Source organism: Toxotes jaculatrix, chromosome 17 (assembly GCF_017976425.1).
Source record: "Toxotes jaculatrix isolate fToxJac2 chromosome 17, fToxJac2.pri, whole genome shotgun sequence".
Classification (NCBI taxonomy): Eukaryota; Metazoa; Chordata; class Actinopteri; family Toxotidae; genus Toxotes; species Toxotes jaculatrix.
In genome coordinates this window covers 11,579,910-11,601,378 of record NC_054410.1, presented here as the reverse complement: position 1 = coordinate 11,601,378, position 21,469 = coordinate 11,579,910, and the positions used below count along the sequence as shown (strand labels likewise).

The window sequence follows — 21,469 nt, the reverse complement described above, 5'->3', positions numbered from 1 at the left end:
CACAGACACACAAACTATCGCATGCCATACCCTCATAGACACACATACACACACAGGCATTTGAGGTAAAACCTTGGCATGTTGTAACTAAAACAAGCATACATACAAAACTTTATTCGCCACTACAAGCATTTGTGATTGAACATGTGCATGCACACACCTCAAATCACACATAAAACACACAATTACATATACACACACTTTCTCACACACACACACACACACACACCTAGCTCTCACACCAGTGCAAGAACATATGTCACCCCCAACTCCTCTGAGAATCAGTGTAATTAATCAGACCCTGAGATGCAGGCTGTGTTCAACAAAAACGCGTATGCACACACACACACATACACACACACACACACACACACACACACGTTCACACAGCGCAGGAAGCAGAACGCTGCAGAGAAATGGTTGTAAGGTAAAGTAGTCGTGTTCAGAAATGCTGTTGCAGTGTCACTGTGTTTTCCAGCATTAGCATATAAATCAATCTCCAAGTCTCGATGCACTTTATGCTTTTGCTCTTTATGTCACAGTTTGTGAAGAATCAACTATCCCTTTCTTCTCTTCATCGTCTCTTTCCTCTGTTTTGTTGGCTTGACCCTGCATTCATCCACCAAACAATCTCCCTTTCAGAGATGTGACTAGAGCCAAGCACTTCTTGGACACTTGAAAACTTTTTTTTTTTTTTTAGCACTAATCGCACTCTCAATGAATATGTAGCCAGGCAATTCAGTCTTAATTAGAGAGACTCTTATCCCAAGTACTGAAACATTAAGATGACACTCTCTTCATTCAGGATTACTTTAATTGGCACAATTATTGTAATTTGGTTGCAATTATGTGCCGAGATAAAAGCGCCGTTCCAAAGCTCATGCGGGTGATTCCCTTTATGTGGAATCCTTTAATAAGCTCTTAAATATCTGGCTGCAACAAAAAAATGGCGAGGTCCTATTCTTTTCTTATGATGAACACTTTTGAACTTTTCCTGCCCTCAAATGAAAAGTCTTTATTCTTTGCCACTCGGCCTATTGTTAATGTGAATTCCCATCAAATTCGTGACACTTTCTGTAATCTGCGTGCTCTGCAAATGCTCAAAAATAGTTTTTCTCTCCCTCTGTGTCCTCTTAGGAAGCCCATTGTCCCTGTGTTAAATCCCTCCAGGAGGTATTTCAGTGAAAGACGGAGTAGAACTGGTAATTCGATCGCTCATTGCGCTGGCATTTGCCAAGAGACCCGAAAACGTGTGTGAATTTGTAAAGGCTGGTGTGAAGCCACCTATGTCTCAATAGAGTTCTGGCTCCGTCACTGATAGGACCCCAGCACTGAGTCTACACACCAGTATGCTGACAGACGAGCAGATAAATAACAGACAGAGTCAAAAAAGAATGTATGGTAGGCGTGAGATAAAGATGGAGAAGGGAGAGGGGTGGAAAAAGATAAGAAAGGGCATAAAGAGAGAGAAAAGAGAGTCCAATCTCAGGAGGTAAAATGAGGTAAAGGAATCAAAATGTGTGAATACTGTAGAGGATCAGAGCAGATACCAGCAGGATTACTGCTCGACGAATTTGCCATTGGTGTGTTCATGTCTCAGGTGTATTCATAGCCTCAGGTGATGCTGCTGCTCCGAGTGAGATAGTCCAGGTGGTGGCCACATACAGATTCAAGCACATGTCCCCCTGGGTTCCACATGGCTGTTTACATTAGTGAAACCGGTCCTCTGCTGATTCCAGTTTAGTGTCTGTGCGTGTGTGTCGGTCCGGCCTGCATTGTTGTTCCACCCCTCAGGTGTTTGGCGGTGGTGACTCAGGCATGAATCAGCCTCAGCCATCTCCACCAACACTAAACCCCCGCTGAGCTGCTCAAAAAAAGAAAAAAGAAACAAAACATGGCATCTACTGTGTACAGGTGACACATGAGAGTGTGTGTATGTGTGTGTGTGCAAGGTAAGGTTTTGATTGTGTATACGTGTCTGTTTTATTGTGTGTGTGGAGGCTACCACGTGAGGAGGGAAAGAACGTCATGCAGAATTCTTTGTTAGAAAATCCTTCAAGCCCTTTTCATTTCTGCCTGTAAGCCGAGGTTGAGGGATTAGTCTAATTGGTCTGAAACAAGAGAACTGCTCTGTTCCCTTTTCTGTACAAGGCATAAAGAATCATTTCAAATGTAATTAAAGCCTCTACTACACCTTTGACTGGCCTCTGCTCTTTAGCCATAGAGTCGCCCAGCAGTCACTACAAGTTTTTGATTAACATTTAAATGTGACACGGAGATGGAGGGAGAGAAGCGGAGGGCTGAGAACCAGACGTCTGCCTGATACTTTGGTATTTGTCTGGTGTTGAGCATTATCACTGATGTCTCTCCCGCTCTGCTGTCTCTTTGTGCTGGAACTGCTGGAAGGTGGTGGCGCTGTGTGTGTGTGTGGGGGGGGGGGCTGATTATAAATAGCAGTGCAGGGTTGCAAGAGGGTCAGCTCTGACCTTTAAGTGGACAGCGAGATTTGCCACTCAGCCACCACAGGAGCCACGGGCACACTTGATAGTTGCACACACACATATGTACACAGTCACACACACATACGCACATATACACATCCGGCCCTTAACTGATGTTAACATCTTGGCCCTTCAAAAGTCAATGGAGGTTAGGTCCTTTTAGGGGGTGTGTGTGTGTGTGTGTGTGAGTGTGAGTGTGAGTGTGAGGAAACCACACTGAAATGGCAAAGAACGACTAGGCAAGCCAGTAAGCCCAAAGAAGGCGAATTGAAGATTTAGCCTATATTGGGAGGGATCACGAGTGTCCTTTTCTACCCCGTCTTTGCTTTTAAAGCAGCTCTTGATTCGGCACTCATGCTGCCAGCCACGATATAGCTTAAGGATTTAGTTATCAGATTTGTCTGCTAGGGTCTCTTGAGCAATGTGCTTCAGGTTCTGAAGAAAGTTCTTAATAATCAGGAGAGGCTTTTACTCACTGCCGACACACATTGGAGTTCACAAGATTTTGAAAAAATCTCTTTTACTGTGCAACATTTTCTTCTCTCTCTCTCTCCCCCCTTCTCTGTCTAGCTCTCTTTCCCTCTAACACTCACGCACTCAGTGACATTCTCGTATCCCTCTCTCATCATATTTTTGATGTACAGAATCCCACTCTGTGAAGTTAACCGGAGTGTGGTACTGGTTCAGCCTGAGAATCCCAGGCTTTATTTGTCACATTCATCCTCTCACTGTATGGATTTTGGTCCCATAGCAGACTAATTCCAGATGTATTATCTGCTGCAGAAGAGCACATTTGTCTTCACTTTAGCAGTCCACCCCACTTAACTCGGCATCATACACCCTATCAACTGGCCATTACAGCTATCAAACAACCGCATGAGCTGATGTGAACTTCGTGGTACAATTAGTGTCAAAGTGAACGAACTCTGCCACGGCCCTATGATGCTCCAAACTCCTCTTGCGCATAAATCACCACGCTGAGGTTTAGTGTTTTACTATTTGTCAAGAATGAGGCCTTAGTTACTCTGAGTGGCGGGTTCAGTTAAGGTTTTTGGGGTCTGGAACAAGGAGGCTCCATTTCGGCTCTACACATGAGTTTAATCAACATTTCAGGGAACCACTGAGTCCTGAGCCCGTCTCACCGAGAGGCCGCTCGCTCCGAAGCTGCTTGGTTTTTATCAGCCTGGTGTGTTTCCCATTAGCCTGCTTGTCTCTGTGGTTTGCTTTGGGATGCACAGGTCCAGCTTAGTACACGAGAGTTTCAATTATTGGACTTAACTTTGCCACGAATGTATATGGAAAGCAGACGCTGCCACAAGTTGTCAGTTGGCACTGCCAAGACAAGGAAGCAGGAAAGAGAGAAAGTTTGAGACAAAGAGGAAAGTAGAGACACAGGGTGTCCGCGTTACTTGAAGCATTTGATTCAAATCAAGGAAATACGTCTGGATTTTAAGGAGACAAAGAACATGGCGTCATCTAAAGTGAAAACATATTTTTGCTCTCCCCCTCTGCCTTTGGGGTGGTGGAGGGCTTGGCAGCTCCCACTGTAACAATAACCTCTCTCAGCATTGATGCTGCGAGTCCACGCGCCAGCATGCTGGTCTGTCCGCCTGTCCGCTGTTTTCCCAGAGAGGGCCTCATTGGTTTCATCCACGCGCTTGGCAGACACTGTGCCAGTGGCTCTGACATGACTCTGACCAGGAGAGGAATGTGCCGGACCCGGGCCTGGTTAACTTCTTCACCCACACATTGTTGTACTGGTCACACAGTGTCTCATACTGAAACTCTTGAGCTTCTCAAACACAATGTGCACAGGCGTTTGTCTGTTCTGCAGGCATCTCTCTCTGTCTTTGGGTCCCTTTATGGAAATGTTTGGCAGCTAGACCACCTCATTGTGGCATGCATGCGCATGTCGTCCGTAAGCACAGAGGACAGCTGTAAAGCAAAGTCAAGTGGCACATTCATAGTTTCATTGCCCAAAGAGAGGACGGAAGGGATAGAGTGATGAATTCTGCTCAGCCCCGTCAGCTGCAGCGTGTGGGAGGTTGAGAGGAGAAGAAAGGCTATGCTCCAGTCAGCTTTGGGACCTATTAGCATTTGGATAAGCTCAGAAAGCTCTCAGTGGCCACACCACACAGAGAGTAGTTGGACCTAAGCGCCTGTGCTGCTGCGGCTATAAGCTGGGTCCTGTCAATAGGCCCATTGTGCAGGAATGGCTGCCGGGATGCCTGCTGGCCTTTATCTCACTCGTCCTCGGTCTGCTTGAAAGTAGCACGCCGGCTTCCTTGGCGCTCCAACCCGTACATCCATCTTGTCATTTGGCAACTGATTGCTGATAAGAATGGCTTTGTTCATTTTGTCTGTATCGTCTGTTCACTGTGAAGATGACTAAGTCTGAAGTGATTTGTGTCAATAGCTTAATGCCAAGGCCAGCAAACTCATCATTAGTTTTCTGCAAAGGCGATCATTTACAATGGTTAAACCTCATTGACAAACTTCTGTTGGCATTCAAGGGGCACTGTTTGTTCAACATGTTTGCCAGAATCACTCTAACAAGTTATCAGATGTCAGGTTCATTAGTATTGCAATAATTCTCTTCCTTCTCTGTAGTTCTTTCCTTCCTTTTCTTGTATTTCTATTATTCTTCTTATCTGCCATCCACTGCCTAGTGCCCTCCCATCTTTCCCATAGATCTCACAAGGCCAGTATTGAAGTGAGAGCTCCACTTTGTGTCCGGCCTGCCTCTTCGGCGGACATATATGACCAGTCAGCTGGGAATGTCACAAATGGACCTTTCTGCTTTCCATCTGTTTGGGTGTAACTCCCCGAGGAATGTCCGATTTTCTTCTCTCCACAGCTCCTGGTTGTCTTTGGAGGTTGCATCTGTCTATGCTACTCCATGTTTTCAATGATACGACAGCGCATAAGAGCCAAACATGCAAGTCAGTGAAATATGGAAGGCTGAAGGCTGCTAGTTTTTTGGGTGGCACCGTAGGTGGATGACACGTGTTAGGTGCAAGGTGCAGGCTGAATTTTTATGCAGCGTTCAGGATCATTCAGAATCTGAAGTAGCTAAAAGCCACTACAACAATAAGTCTGAGTTTTAGTGACATTATTACTGTCCATTCTCATTTTTGGCTCAAAACAACTAAACTCTGTGGACACACCACTGAGCTGTGTTAGATGGCCCTATAAAAAGATTCAAGATTCCTTAGAAAGTCTTTGGAGGTTGTTCTCTTTATAGCAAAAGGAAGTGCCCTATGTTTGTGTGTGTGTGTATATGTGAGTCACTGGCTCCTGTTGGTCTGTGTCTGCAGACCCACAAATAAACATCAGTAAGCCAGCTGGAAATTGGGAAAAGCACAAGCTTCTCCCAGTCAGTGTACGGGTTAATACAGTTCATGGGAAAAGGAACCAAACACCCCCCCCCCCCCCCACACACACACACATACACATACACACACACATACGCTGTACATATACTTGTACATACGCTCGAACACACACTCCACCCTTCATCTGTGCCTTTGAATTTCCCCATCCTCACTGCCCACGTGTCTGCGGTGGACATTACACACTGCTGTTTTTGTCGATGTTGTTTGAAATCATCGCTGGTGCCGCTCACTGATGCAGCTTGTGTGTGCGTGCACTCAGGTAACATCTGTGCCTTCCGTGTCCCGCTCATCCTCCCTAGCCAGGGGTCACATGAACGGGGTTCATCTGTGTGCCAACATGGAGCTTCCTCGACCTTTTGGGTCTTGTTAAAGGTTCTAATGGAAGAAAACACTGAGAGGGCTTTGTGCACTGGAGCCCAGCTGTGCCTCTCTGTCCTCCCTTCTCACAGCCTATTTTCTCTTCTTTCAGTCCAAGTGTGTCTGTACTGGCAGTTGGGTGGGGGCTGTGGTGTAGGGGTAACCCACCTGGGCCGGTCTACTGAGAAGTGGATCTCTGCAGGAGGATCACACAAGATTGGGGAGAGGTGTATGAATGGAGCACAGATGCAAAAATGTAGCTTTAATATTAATTTAGATTGCAATTCGTTGCCACTTAAAGATTTACAGGTAAATGTCTTTTTTTGGACTTGGAACATGTGCAAGACTTAGGATCTCAAAATACCTCCCTTTATTGCCACACTCATACATTTGGTGGGAGACATCCTGTTATCACAAGGTCACAGGTTCAAGCCCTGCAACAGCAGATGTGTCCATCCTCAGCTATCTGTCCTGTCAAAATGTCCTTGAGCAGAAGACTGGACCCCTACCTGTTCACTCACTGTAAGCAGTCTGGGTAGGAGAATCAACCAAAAGCCTAAAATGGAAATGATGTAAACTGTAACTAAGTGCAGTGTTCTTCTGAGGTCTTGTTTTTGTCCACCAGGAACCTCACTGGACTGAGCTTACGGGAGACATTTCAGCCAGTGTGTTAACTGGAATAGGTTAGCAGATAGTTTGGATTATTAGCTAACAGTGTGCTGTATTGAGTCTTCGCCAGATGCTGACCTCACCCTGACTTAGCTAGCGTGCCTCAGCAATGGTACTTATCATCCAATCAAGTCACAGAAAGGCCTGCCTGTGTTCGCTCTCGAAAACAGATCAGGCCCAGGGAAAAACCCAACTCATCTGCCCAGCATACCAGTGCACACACTGGATGATGTACGGGGAGGAGGGTGAGTCAGGGTTGATCTGAGAAGAGGGAAGGTTAAGCAGGATGCCGGGAGAGAAAAGCATCTACTGAGAAAATGATGAAGGGTTCGGATGAGAAATGGAGACAGAGATGAGAAAAATGTCTGCTCCCTGCTGGAGTCTCCTCATTCATCTGATAAGAGCGGCACATTCTGGTGATGAATGGCCGGTGTCATAAGTCACTCAGAGTTTCATATTTATATGTCTGAATGATAGGATTAACGAGATGTACTGATTACTCTGGGTTGTTGGTGTTTGCTTCCCTTGTAGCCTTGGCCACATGTTACACTGTCCTTGATTAAACTGATTCACAATTTGTGTTCTGTATTCATCATTTCAGAAATGCTGCTGCCACTTCTAAATCACTGACTTTAGATTTAACTCGTATGGCACCAGAGTTTGTGCAGTTTTTGAATGATTTTTAAATGTAAAACTCCATAAACTTGCAGCATGATTCTTAAAATAATACAGGCGAAATTTTTGGTAGTGTATGTAGAAGCAAACTATTGACCAATAACAGAACAATCTCCAAAGATGTTTACTTAAAGCCTGTGATAACAAACATCATGTTAACTGTAGCAGCGCGTCATGACGCACTTCCGTCTGCTGCTTGCTAAATTACCCTGATTGTCATCTTCTCAGGTTTCCTCCTCTGCTGAGAAAAGATAACATCCCTCACTCTATCTGTCCTCGAACATCCCCCCTTTAACTATCTTGCCTTCTCTAAATCCAGTTATCTCTCTGCTCGCATGATGATGATGACCGTTGCATATCTCTTCAATCTTAACAGTACTGCTTGCTATTTCCTCTTTTCTTTTTTCATCAGAATGTGATGCTTTGCGTTTCCAGCTACAAACGTACCAGTCAGAATTTAGTGTAAACTGACATGTTGACATGTTTTTGTCAAAATGTCCACAACTCTCCACCATTTATTGTATTGTCCTTTATAACCATTTGGTTGCTCACAGTTAAGAGTTGTGTAATTCAGTTGTATAGTAACTCATTTTCTTTTTTTTTGTTTCCAGTCTACTGAATTTGAAACCCCTAAGTCCCAATAATGAAATAGTTTCCAAATAATCATGATGATTGGGTCTTGTGCTTAATAATCCTTCTCTTTTTCTTTTTCCTCTGAAGAATCTCCAAGAACATCCCCACCACTAAGGATGTGGAACCACTGCTGGAAATCGATGGAGACATCCGCAGCTTTGAGGTCTTCCTCTCTTCCAGGACACCTGTTCTCACTGCCAGAGATGTGGAGATGTTCCTGCCGTGCACTGTCAACCTGGACCCCAAACTCAGGGAAATCATAGCAGGTTCATACACACTCAGTATATGGTGCAGATCTGTGAAAAACAAGCATAAAGTGTTTTAGTCTGGTGATGGGCGACCACAACAACCACATCTCGTGATCTTCCTCAATCCGTGAAGTTGCACAGTTGTCGTGGTGATGGTTTAATTGTGATCGTGTGACAACAAAACAACAACTAAACCATCTCCATGACTACAGCACTTAAGTTGTTTAGTGTTGTTTTTTGTGGTCAGAAAAGCCACAGCATATGAGTCACATTATTTTTATTCTCATCAAACCACTGAGTAACCTGCCTCTTAATAGAAGTCTGATTGGTGTATTTAGGATTCTTTAACGTCCCTTCAATCTTTACATGCATTGAAAACAGATACAACAGGTATCTCAACATAATGTTAATTTGTTTAATCCTAAAATACATTTCCATTACAATTTCTTTTTCAGGTTAAATCAAAATGAAACTGTTAACAGTATTTTAATGCATCATCATGATAATAACTGTGTGATTAAATTTGTTTTTGTTTGTGTGTGTGTGTGAGAGAAAAAGAGGTTAATCATACAGTTATACAGTTTAAAGTACCTAAAGGGACTGAGTACACAATAGCCGGGGGAAACAGAGAACTGTCCTCTATGTGATGTGCTGAATTCAGTGCCAGCTCATTTGGCAGTGACATTACTCATAACATTGCAGCAGGGTCTGGTCTAAAATCGCCCACTGCAGGGGCTCTCAGAAACCTACAGTTTGCTTCTCATTGCACACAATCAAATGTCGAGCAGGTTTCCACTACAGTACTGTGGGATCAGGACAATATTTTCACTCTGTGCCACCAATCTGCCTCCAGTGCTGCACCAGATTTCACAGTTTGTACTTACAGTGACGTTATACTGCATCGGTATTAAACTGTAAGCCCAAGTGGTGCTGTACTTTTGCTACCATGCGTCAGCGTCCATTCAGCCTGTAAAGGAGTGTCAATGACGCCTAGTGTGAACCTGCTGCATCATAGTGAGACCACAGAAAACACACACACAAAATCTGTTCCATTAAGCCAAGTTTGAGTCATGGAGGGCGCAGCTGACCAAGCTCTACACCCAGACGTCCAGTCTGTAAGTACAGTGCTCCTCTCCTAAAAGTGTCAAGGTGTGTATATGCTGTACATATCCTCCAAACACGTGTTTATTAGTGTGTGTGTTTGCTCAAAAGTGTACAGGTGTTTTCACCTCCACACGTGTCGCCAGGGAGCAGAAGGTGACCAATGCTCTTACCCAGTCATCCTGCTCCCTCCGCTCCATCCATGGCCACTCTGTACTCGGTGCCCAGTGTCCTGTGGCCAGCCAGTGGGCAGTGCTGTCAGTGATACCCGCCCATGAGGCTGACTCACATCATAAGGCCCCCATTGTGTTCACAGGCTGGATTGGGTCTCACTCAGCGTGTCATTCAGCAGCCACTTGTATAACCAGGAGACATTCTGGTGCCTGCTTCTGTTTCTGGTTCTTACTTTCTTGCCAGCCACACAGAGCCACTCTGTTCTGTCTCTGGGCTTATTTAACTTTAATTTGGGGAGGTTTTACCAAAGCTCCCTGCTCAGCTCCTACTCGACTCAAAGTCAAATTGATTTATGTGAAAACAATTGTGGCAAAGCACTTATGAGACAGTGTCTATGAGTTCACATGGTCTGCTTTGTTTGTTTACATGGGCGAATTTATTTGTCAGGGACAGCAAGGGGCTCCATGTGCCAGAGTCGTCACATGGCTGGTATATAATTTGGAAAACACAGAATATCAGCACGCCTGCTGATTTGTGAGCAAACAGAGTAATAGAAATCAAAGTGAGAATGGAATTCACAGTTGAGGGTCGCTGTAATCGTAACATCTGCGCTCGTCTTGACTCTCCAGCATTTAGTTGTTTGATCGTCTTATATTTTGGATAAGGAGAACATGTTCAGGAACAACATTGTTGTTGTATTCCCCACAGTGCTTCGAGAATCAAGGAATTTTCCTCTTGTGTGTGTCAATTGTTTGATATGTATTTTTCTCTGTGGATTCACAACTGTCTAAACTCTCTAGGGACGATGAAATAAAGCTAAATTATTGATGCGTGGGTGGATCTGAAGGGTCTTTATAGTCATCGCCAAGACATCATCATCAGCATTGCAGATAAACAGTTCCTTCTCTCTCCCGCTCTTGTTCTTTTTTCCCTCTGGCTCTGTCCTCTCTTAGATGTGCGTGCGGCCAGGGAGCAGATGCACATCGGAGCAGTGACCTATCCCACGCTGCCCCTGCAAGAGGCAGTGCCCCGTCCCCAGTCAGGTTACGGCCAGCACTCTGCCGCCTGCTCCCCGACAGGCTCCTTCACCGGATCCCTGCCTCCTCAGCCCCACAGCGCCTACTTCAGCGGGATGACTGGCCCACAGCATCCCTTCTACAACCGGGTGAGACAGAACAGGAAATTGTGTTTAGAAGACCAGTCCTCTACCTATTATTCAGAGTCCATCAGGTGTCCATATTGATGTAGATAGGCCCCAGTGAAAATGTGATCTTCTTGAAAATCCAAAAATAAAGTAAATGCTGTTCATGATCTCCGCTACACAAAAAATAAAATTGGAATCACTGGCTGCTTTCTAACAGCAACAGCAGAAACAGTTCCTGCCACCTGAGTGGCACTCACTTATCCCCACAACCACAAACAACCACACACCTTTCTGAATTTAGCTGCTCCATCCTCTGCATGTTATCATAATGTAGCACTTGGCAGTTATACTGTGCAGTTTACAGATCTTTGTGTGTACCGTATGACGATGGCTCACTTTACTGAGCATGATTGAGTAAGCGAGCAATGTTTTATTTTCCCCCGCTGCATCCTTGTTATATGTGTGCCTGAGCTCCCTCATATGATTTTATGATTTTCATTTTGTTTTTACCTCCTCCCCCTCTCCTCTCCCCTCCCCATCCTCTTCTCCACATTCCCTCCTTTTCCCCTCGTAGCCTTATTTCCCCCATCATGTGTATCACCAGCCACGGCATTACTCCCACCATGTCCCCTCATCCTTGCGTCCCTCCATTAAACCACCCGGCCAACCTAAGGACACCAATGGACTTGTAAGTAAAGAAGTAGAGCTAGACCCACTGAACGTTTGCTTTCATCTCGCACTCGAGCAGATATACTACTTTGTTGTTGTAGTTACATTATGCAGCAACACTGTCTGCGTGATTGGATTGTGTGAAAGTTTAAGCAGTTTCTGTCTACTACATTACCCTGAGCAGTTTCCCAGCAGTACCAGTAAAGGGAGATGTTATTCCATTAGTATAAATAATTTCCTAAATATAAATGTATGAAGACTAAATATAAATGTACAAAGACTCAGGTTCAGAATATACTGCTATTATATCACTTGATGTTTAATAAGCTATCAGGTCCATTGTGTCAGAATGAGCAAAGTCTGACCTCCTCTTTTTTTTTAACACCTCCTCTTCTTTCATCTGCCTCTTTCCTCCATCCCTCTGACTCCCTCTCCTCGGTGTGATGTCATGTTTTAACTTTACATTTTCCATTACCTTGTGATGTGTTTAATGTCACCCTGTTTCTACTGCAACTGCACCAAACCACTGTCCAGCTCCTGAAGCTGGTGGGGGCATTTCTCAGTTTGTTGAGCCCAAACTCAGAGTAAAGAAGTGTAAGGTTTTTCCATAAATTGATCGATCATGAACTCATTAGCTCTTCTTTCTATACAATCCTTGTCTCCATTCTGTGCCCATATCAGGATGTTATTGCAGAAGATGCCAGAGAAAGCCTCCCCTCCTCTCCCTCTGACCCCACCATGGTAACCTGGCTAACATTAGCTGACATATTAGCACATGTCCTGCACACATACACACATAGGTATACAGTTGTGGAGCACTACGGGTATGCACACATGCAACTAGTCCTTCATTATCTGCCTGCTGACTTGATGCTTGAACCTCATTTGTCATTTATTGTGTTGCATGACTAAATGCACGCCTGTTGTTAGATGGACTACTTGTTTTGTTGTTGTTGTGGTTTACAAAAGCACAGAGAAACAAAAATAGGTTATCACACTTGTCTGCCCGCTCCGAAATTCTTACAATAAACACACAAACTGAAACAAACTATAGCATATGTAAATATAACGTGCTGAATGAAGTTAACTCTGATATTGGCAGAGTAGCAGTTTCCATCTTCTTATAAATGGACTTGAAAGTGTTGTTAACCCACTTCAGGAATGCATGGCGTTACACTGAAAATAACCTGAATCTCCACACCCAGATATTCACACATTTCAAGAGAAGGCAGCCACTATTAGAACAATTTAAAGATAACGCTACTCGGGAGATTTCTGTTCCACAAAGCCACTTATCAGGGCACTGCCAGCAAGCATTTAAAGGAGCTGTATGAAAGATTTAAATATAGATTACTATGTAAGGTTCCTTCGCTCTGTCTCTTCTCTGTCTGTATTTTTGTGTCTTTAAATTTTTTAAAATCCATTCCTTTATACCTTCATCAGTGTCTTAAATTTTTACACAGTTTTTCACTCCTCATATCTCCCCCTGCTCTTTTGTCTCCTTTCTTCTTCTGTATAAATTTCTTCAGTTTCCTCCCATTCTGGCTTTTCCATGCACATTAGCCCATCTTATCCCTTTTTGGTCCACACTTTATCTCTCTGCGCAGTGCTCATGTGTGCCTGTATTTCTACAAATCTGTGAATGTGGATGTGTGCGCACACTCGCTCATTTGTGTGTGACTCTTTGGATATGTAAGCGGGCCTAGCCCAGTGTAATTGCCTCGCTGATATAAGTGTGAGTATGGATTCCTCGGCCTGCCGGGATTATCATCAGAGCAACTGTTGGGGTTGGCAATACACTCACGCGTGCACACACACAGACACACACACATACACATACACACACATACATACACACACACACACACACACACACTGACAATGAGCCCAGCGCTGGTAGAGCTTATCTCCTTACCAAGACGCTTCCACCCTCACAGAGCTCTGTTTCCTCTTCCCCATCCTTCTGCCCAGCCCTGAGCTCAGCCCAGCTGTAATTACAGTCTTATCACACACACACACTGGGAGGGTTCACACAAACACACACGCAGACACACCCGCAGACATTTACGCTTTTGCTCATGTTCTTAAAACACACGCTCGCAGTCTGAATCGAGGAGTCGTATTCAAGGCCTTCCCTGAATTGAAACTTCTGCTTTTTCTGCGCACAGTGAAGGATGTCTCATTCTCTTACTGGGTCTTTCTCTCTGTCTCTGTCCACAATCCGTTCTGTCTGCAAAGATTATGACTGTAAAAGCCCGCTGACTCCAGCGAAAAGAAAATCTCCTTGTGTAATAATTCTACTTTCAACAGCCTCTTCTTTTCCAGTCTGACGTGGCTGTGCGGCCGCTGCAGAGGAGCCGCCTCCTCCCCTGCTGCGAGGCAGATAAATGTCTGTCTGCGCTGTTGTCAGTGTCTCTCCTGTCCCCTGATGATGAGTTCAACATGTGTGCAGCTTGTCTGTCTTTTCTCTCTTAATTTCTGCCTCCCCCCTTCCTTTTTCTCACAGGTACAGCCCCGGCTTTATAATGTTATAAATGTCTGTGTATTTTTGTCTGACAGTTTGTCTGTCTGCTTCTTTTTGTCTCCTTATGAAGCATTTAAAGTCGCTGCCTTACAAATTAAAGCAGGTACACCTTTGATTTCATGCTTAATTTCATCACCACGTCCAACCTTTTTTCCATCTTCCACCTATCTCCGCTTCATCTTAAACACTAACACACTTGTTCATTAAGCATGCTGTAGAAGGAGATATTATAGACTCATCACTTAGAAGTCAAAACACAATTTAAGGTCCTGGCATCTGTAGTAGTTCAGTAGATTCACTAACATAGTTTAATTCTAGAGAAAAAAAAAACCTCTATTATGTGGAGATGAACAGTAGTTAAACTCCCAGAGTGCCAGTTTTCATCCTCTTGCCCACCACTACAGAAAGTTGGCACCTACTATTGTGTACTGTATTGTGTGAGCTGCTTATTTTTTGTCTAACAACCACTCACAGTCCGACTAAGCTCTGCTCTCCTCTCCCTTGAAACCAGAAACAAAGCCGGAGGGCTTAGTCTGAAGCCATGTCTTAATGGTGTTAATAGCTGGGAGAGAGCAAAGATGACAAGGGAGGGAGTAGGAAGAAGTGATGGGGGAGAGAGCAACAGAGTGATGGAGAAGGGAGTAGGAGGTCAGTGGAGGAGGCTGAGGGGGAAGTAATGTGAGAGGGAGGAAGGAAGGGAGGGAGTGAGTGAGGGAAGGAAGGAAGGAAGGAGCGAGAGTGAGGGTTCACAAAGGCAAGCAGAGCCAGAGGGGAGGGAGAGGGGTGAGTGAAGAAAAGGAGGGGAGTGGGACGAGGGAGGGTGGATGAGGTTTGTTTAGTTTGTGTGCCAGCGGGGTGGCATGTTGGCTGTCTGCGAGGCCTTAGACAGCATCAGCAGGCCACTGGTATTAGTCACATGAAGCCTCGTAGCTCCTTGGCGGCCGCCGCTTCAGTGTGGCTCGGCTCAGCAGCGGCTCACAGACTTACAGACTCCATCCCTTAAGTGTTGTGCACACACTTTAGTTGCTTATATATACACTGAGAAAAAGAAAAGAGCAGGTAACAGTGTATTTGTATAGGTTGGCAGCTTTGTTTACTTTTACACTTGCACTGTGTGACTGATGGAGAGAATTACTGTGTGGGATTGTGGTTTTGCACCTCTGTGTGCCTCGCAGTAACAGGTCTGCACGTCTTTGCCAGGAATTGTTGCTTGTTTTGTCCTAATCAATGGGTTAGGAGTGATGAGCTGTTCTAACAGTGTGTGCGAGTTTGCCCTGGTAAACTTTAACTCACGAAAACTCTCTGAAGAAAGAAAAAGTTGCCTGTTTTCTAATTAGACACGCATGTGTTTGTGTAGGTCCCTCCTGCGGTCCTGCTCAGCTCTCTGAGCACAGATGCAATGTGCGAGCGTCTTAAACAGATGGATGGAATTGACCCCAACATGCTGCCTCAGTACACCTCCACCATCAAGAAGGTGCGTCTGTTAATAGCGTTCAAAATTTGATCCATGTCTCTATTAAACATGATTGAGGTTCTTATTTTAGTAGAAAATATCATTTTAAAAAATCCATTTGTTCTTTTCATACTCTTTGTGTAGTGTCTCTCCAGTTCCTTTTTGCACTGCATCCTTTCCTTGTCCATTGCAGGCTAATATAAATGGTCGGGTGCTGGCCCAGTGCAACCTGGACGAGCTGAAGAAAGAGATGGAGATGAACTTTGGTGACTGGCAGCTCTTCAGGGGAATGGTGAGACTAAATTCTCCTCTCACTTGCCTCACTTTCATTTTGTTGCTCCTAAAAGAAGGTTTTTGTTTGTGGAGTCCAGTCAAAAGAAATGGGCCATCAGTGGACCTAAAAGATAAAGAAAGCATTAGTCCACCTACAACTATAACAACCGCTCCTTCGTAACTGTAGAGTAAAGGCCTGAAATAGATTTACAACAGCATACATTCTCCTCTGTGATTCTTTGCAGACACTTAGCCTGCCAGGGCCGTCCTGTTGATATATGTCAGCTCTTGTTTATTCCAAAAAGAAGCAAGACAGAATCACATAATACGACATCTTGTGCTGTGCTGAGATATTAGGATATGAGATTTTATAATCCGTATTACGAGAAGGGCGCTAGTCATTCAGCCAGGAGTCCAGTCGGCTGAGCCGGGGCTGAAATCACTAACACATGTAGCCGGCTCCACTTCATCAGATGTCAGTCTGCGCTCCTAATACCAAACCAGAGCCCCGGATTGGTCATGTTTTACCGGAGATCTGATGCAGAGCTCACATAGGAGCAGCTGGAAAGTGCAGCGGCATGACGGCTCCATGTACTAACCAGTGTTGTGTTGCCAGAACGCAGCCAGCACGGCCATCTGGTTCAAGATGGCTGACTGATATCTGGATGAAGGGAGGTTATTGTGGGAGAGGAGTGGACAGCTGAATAGCTCTACTTAAGGAACAGCTCACAGTTCTCCTCTCACAAGCACATGCTTTTGTTGTTGTTTTGTACATCACATGCTTTGAAAAAAAAAAAAAACATGTTTACAACTAACTCACAGTCCCGAAACCCAAATCTGATCTGAAAGACTGAGCTGTGATGTATTTTTTTTTTGCAGGTGATGGAACAACGACATGCTGAAAGCCAGGCTCTGCTTCAGGATGAGTCCCGAGCTGTCAGCGAGCAGGGCAGCAGCGTGCACCCCGGGGAGCCCAGCAGACGCTCGGGGGGAGCCCAGCACGAAGCAGCGGCCTTCAGTCTCAACCTCAGCTTCGAGGAGCTCAGTGGAGTGGGGCTGGAGGAGCCTCCGAGGCAAAGCAACAACTCACACTGGCCGGTCAGTCAGTTGAGCTGACAGGATCACACACACTTCAGATTGGTGTATGAGCATTATACTCTCCCCCACATAAACAAGCAAAACAGAAGTATAAGAAGTATAAAAGTTGCTGGTGTGAGCGTTACATGCTCACACCATCGCTCACAAGGTCACACCCTCCCAAGGTCACACAGTCCAAACTGTCACATGGCCACGTCTTCTTGCACCAAGCACCCAGTTAGTCAGTGTGTTAGTGACCTCAGTGGTTTCACATTAATGTGGTTTTGAGTGAGAAAAGAGAACAGCAGAGGAAGCTCATTGTGCACTAAAAGATGGCAGAATTAAAAATACACACACACACACAGACACACTGCAGTGCACCAAAAGGTGTCAAGGGGCCCCCTGTTTGTTATTTTCACCTTCCCTATTCCCAATTTGCAAAATCTCTGAGACTCGAGCAAACACTCACACGTAGACAGCTGGCTCGGCTGCTATTTTATATGATCTCACTTTGTGATCTGTTTCAAATTCAAATCACCCAACACCGAAAACACACCACGGCTTTCATTGCCACTGTCTGTGTTCTTTGCACGCAACTTTTTTTTTTAAACTTTTCACATATTCTGAATATTTTATTGGTTATTAATGTAATGTGCCACATTTCTGCAGTCTGCAGCATAAACATGTTCCGCAACAAACTCATATGCATGTTTGCACACCAACCCGGCTTTCTCTCGTCTTGTCAGGTGGCAAATCACCGCACCTCAAGCATGTCCAGCCTCAACTCCCAGGAATCCTCTAATGACATCTGCAAGCTGACAGACAAGCAGCAGGCTGAGTATCGTGATGCCTACAGGGAGTACATCGCTCAGATGGCCCAGCTGGAGATGTCCGGCAGCGGAGGAGAGAGGCCCGTGCAGCCCCACCCCGGCCAGTTCCTGCAGGCTGCCAGCTCAGAGGACAAAGGGGTGGGTGGACTGTCACAAGTACACTGTCAAGTTTTTGTCAACACATCGCTGACGGCATAAATACCTCAGCCAATTCAGAGTAGAAGCTCCCACTGTGAGATTACAGGAAAATAACTAAGTAATCGTCATTAACTTGTGTAGACTTGTGTAGACTTGTGGTTCTCAGGTCAGCCCGTGCGTGATGTTATTCTAAAACTTATGTTTTTAAATGTTTCGTTTCTTTGGCCTGTACAACGGCAAGAGTCTGGGCCGGGAAAGGGGAAATCACTGCTTCTTGCATTTCTTAATTATTGGCTTATACTCGTTGTTTGTTTTGGCACATAAAGGAGAGACAGGAATCCCCTCTTCCGAGGCCTCTCTGCCAATAACACAGGATACTGTATATTTTCATGTTGTTCTCACTGAATTCTCTTCCCATCCCTCAGGCCAAGGAAGGAGCTGACCAAGACGGCCGCAAGTCCTTCACCAAGAGAGGCTCCAAGTCTAATGATGCCACAGACTTCCCCTCAGGGACTGATGCCCAGCCCCTAGACCCGATCAGTGAAGAGGATGAGAAGCTGGACCACAGCTCATCCTCCAGGACTCCGGGCTCCAGGAAGAAGGGAGCTGGTGCGTACTACCACAAGCTGCCCAACGATGAAGACTCAGGCCCAGAAGAAGCTGACAACACCACACCTCTCCTCCACAAAGAGGCGAGAGCTGGTGATCTGTCTTTCCACAGAGCCTCCCAGCCCACTGGGCTGCTGACCAGGCCTGGCTTCCTCAGCGAAATCCTCCTGGACAAGAAGGACTCGTCCGACTCAGGAATGCGCTCCAGTGACAGCTCCTCTGACCGCTCTTCGGACCGCTCCCTGGAGGAGGCTGAGGGAGATGCTGACGGAGCGAGAGATTCGCTGAAGCCCAGTCTGATTGAACTGGAGCTGGAGGGGTTGGTGAAGAAGAGAGGCCTCCTCCCCAGCAGCCTGAGCGGCCTGCCGGACGCCACTGTGGCCCGCATGTCCATCTGCTCCGAGGCTCCGTCCGAAGCCAGCCTAATGGCCAGCAGCCCAGATGAAGGGTGGCCGTCCAGCGGAGTCAGCAACCTCAACCGCACCTCCAGCAACACCACCCTCAATAACAACACCAGCAGCCCAACTGACACCACCAACACTAACACCAACAACAGCCATCAGCAGCAGGCTAACATCACAGGCACACGGTCCACCACCTCCTCCTCCTCCGGCATCGACGTCTCGCCAGCTGTCATCATCACCCCCGGCAGCAGCACCATTGCCAACACCACCGCTGCCGCCACCATCCACAACCAGAACCTGTGCACCATCAGCCTGGGAGATGAGAGGGAGAGCGTCCTCTGAGGAAACATATGTGTTCGTTTTTCTGAGAGGGGTCACGTAGGCCGTCGTTCTTGATGCTGCTGGTCGAGATAATCACGCTGTTGATGTTGTGACGTGTTCCAAAGAATTAGAGTAGATGCGTGTTCTCCTGTTAGAAAAAAAAACGTAGGAAATGTTGGCTGTGAATCAAGAGTAGTGTGATTTAAAGCTTTAATTAGTCGGCCTGTAGAAAGAAAGAAAAAAGCACAAATCTGATACATTTATAATTACATTCGGAATTTAATTATACCAAAAATGTTTCAATCAGGTCAGATTGGGAGTGCTTTAATTTCTTCCTCATGTTCCGAGGCCTTTCACTGCCCCATGTGTTTGGATAGTTACATTCTCTCTGTGATGTGGAAATGTTGTGTTTAGTGATGAAATGTTACAAGTTGTGGACGTCATATGTTACAGGAAAAAAAAAAAAAAGATGTTCCTTCAGGAAATGTAGCCGTGAGTGAAAAAGGTCCATGTTACTGAAGCCTTTGTCTCAGAGGTGTTTTGTGCTGTGCTGTGTGTGGTAAAGTTAAAACATTTCAAATAGACGGCAGCGTAGACAGTGTTACAGTGTGTTGTTGGTAGTTCCGGTGATTAAAAAAAAAAAATGCATGCACTCGACTCCAAAGTGGTGATGGTCTTTTCTAAAGATCCTTGTGAAACTGTGTTTTGTGAACCATTAAACATTTTTGACCTCGTGGACCCTTGAAATCAGTGTCATGTTTCCTCTTTTTCTGCTCCTTCTTGCAGGAACATCAGCTGTGTGCACAGTGACGTCTCTGCAGACGAGGATTCAGCTGGTAAATAAGTCAGAATACTTCAACTAAAAGTCTTCTTTTTAACCATTTAATATTTTATCTAATGCAGTTTAAGGGAAAACAGGAACACGCTTGGGGACGGTGTCACTGGCGGTGTCTATATTGTCCGATAGATGGCGCACTCTCCATACAAACGTGCTGCAGTGCTGGTGGCATGGACTCTGCCTGTCACAATTATAAACTACTGAGAGTAACAACTTCAGCTCAGTGGCTCCCAGAGTTGTGTGCAGGGACCTGCTGGAGTCTTTACTGTAAACGAATCTACAAATGGTCATTTAATAGGTTTTCTCTTTTTGCAAATATAATCAAATTATCAGGTGTGGGTCTGTGGCCTCATGGGCGGGTCTCTGGTGTGAAAGTTTTTGAGAAGCATTGTTGTGTATTGTGAGGATGATGATGATTGGCAGAAGGAAGCACCTGTATCACCCAGCAACCCAGTCATCTTTAGCTTTTTGTGATTGAGTGCGTTTCCCTTTTCACTAGAAGGTTCCTGTCAGGCCAGTTAACTGGATTTTTATTTGTTTGTTTGTAATATTTATTTGAAGAGAACATCCCACCATTATTTGTTTCACTGTGTTCATATTACCTTTTTTGGAGGGGGGGCAACAAGCAGTTTACTGTCCCTAGGTGCTCTCACAGGTTGAGGAAACTGCCGTGGGGGGGGGGGGGGGGGGGGGGTAAAGTTAGTGCTACCTGGTCTATCAAATGACAGGAGAACCAGTTTTTGAACTGAGGCAATAGAAATCAACATAGGCTCAAACCAACCATAGGCTGAATTTTACTTTTGGTAACAGTAACGCATCACCGGCCCAGTTTCACCTCAAGTTAAATTTCCGTAATTATCTACTTTTTCTTTTCTTTTTTTTTTTTAATAGCCTACAGCCCAGTGCATTAATGGCTCAGGCTGTCACGCTAAACCATTTAATCCTATTTACTTTATATAGCATGTGAGAAAGTAAAAGTGCAGTCAGTGTGCCCTAAATAAGCTTTTATGCAACTGTGTGCCTCCAGGTCGTGTTTGCCTCAGGGAAGTGTTGAGGCTGCGCTTCAAACTATTACAGATCACATACTGCAGGTCTGATAAAGACACTTTGTTGTGGGATTTGTTTATGAAGTGCGTCACATGTTTACTTGTCCATACACCGCGGCCATGTCCATATATTTGCGAGGAAAGTCAGCTGGATGCGCAGCTGGGAAATTGATTTTACGCACTGGTTTGACACAGACACTGAATTCTCACTCTCTCACTCTCTCCCCCCAAAACTGTAGTTTTCCCCCGAATGAAACATGTTCACATTGTGTTTTTGATTTATTTTTGTATAAAAAAGGTACAATTTACATTACTTTTATAAAAAGTTTCAGCATAATTAAGTACAACATTACACTTTTGCAGAAGTTTCAAATTCCTGCAACTATACAA

The 21,469-nt window shown here is 45.2% G+C and overlaps 1 protein-coding gene across 2 annotated transcripts in view; it reads left to right on the top strand.

Annotated features, from left to right (window-relative positions):
* Positions 1–20,036, top strand: part of kidins220a (kinase D-interacting substrate 220a) — a 44,264-nt gene extending 24,228 nt beyond the window's left edge. The window contains exons 24-32 of one of the 2 annotated variants that reach the window (XM_041060101.1): positions 8,318–8,496; positions 10,707–10,918; positions 11,472–11,585; positions 12,248–12,307; positions 15,448–15,564; positions 15,737–15,835; positions 16,696–16,914; positions 17,640–17,861; positions 18,287–20,036. In XM_041060101.1, coding sequence (XP_040916035.1) covers positions 8,318–8,496; positions 10,707–10,918; positions 11,472–11,585; positions 12,248–12,307; positions 15,448–15,564; positions 15,737–15,835; positions 16,696–16,914; positions 17,640–17,861; positions 18,287–19,216 — 2,152 coding nt within the window. In that variant the 3' untranslated portion in view covers positions 19,217–20,036. The remainder of the gene's footprint in view (positions 1–8,317; positions 8,497–10,706; positions 10,919–11,471; positions 11,586–12,247; positions 12,308–15,447; positions 15,565–15,736; positions 15,836–16,695; positions 16,915–17,639; positions 17,862–18,286) is intronic. The other variant, XM_041060102.1, reaches the window with a different exon arrangement.
* Positions 20,037–21,469: the final 1,433 nt, after the last annotated feature.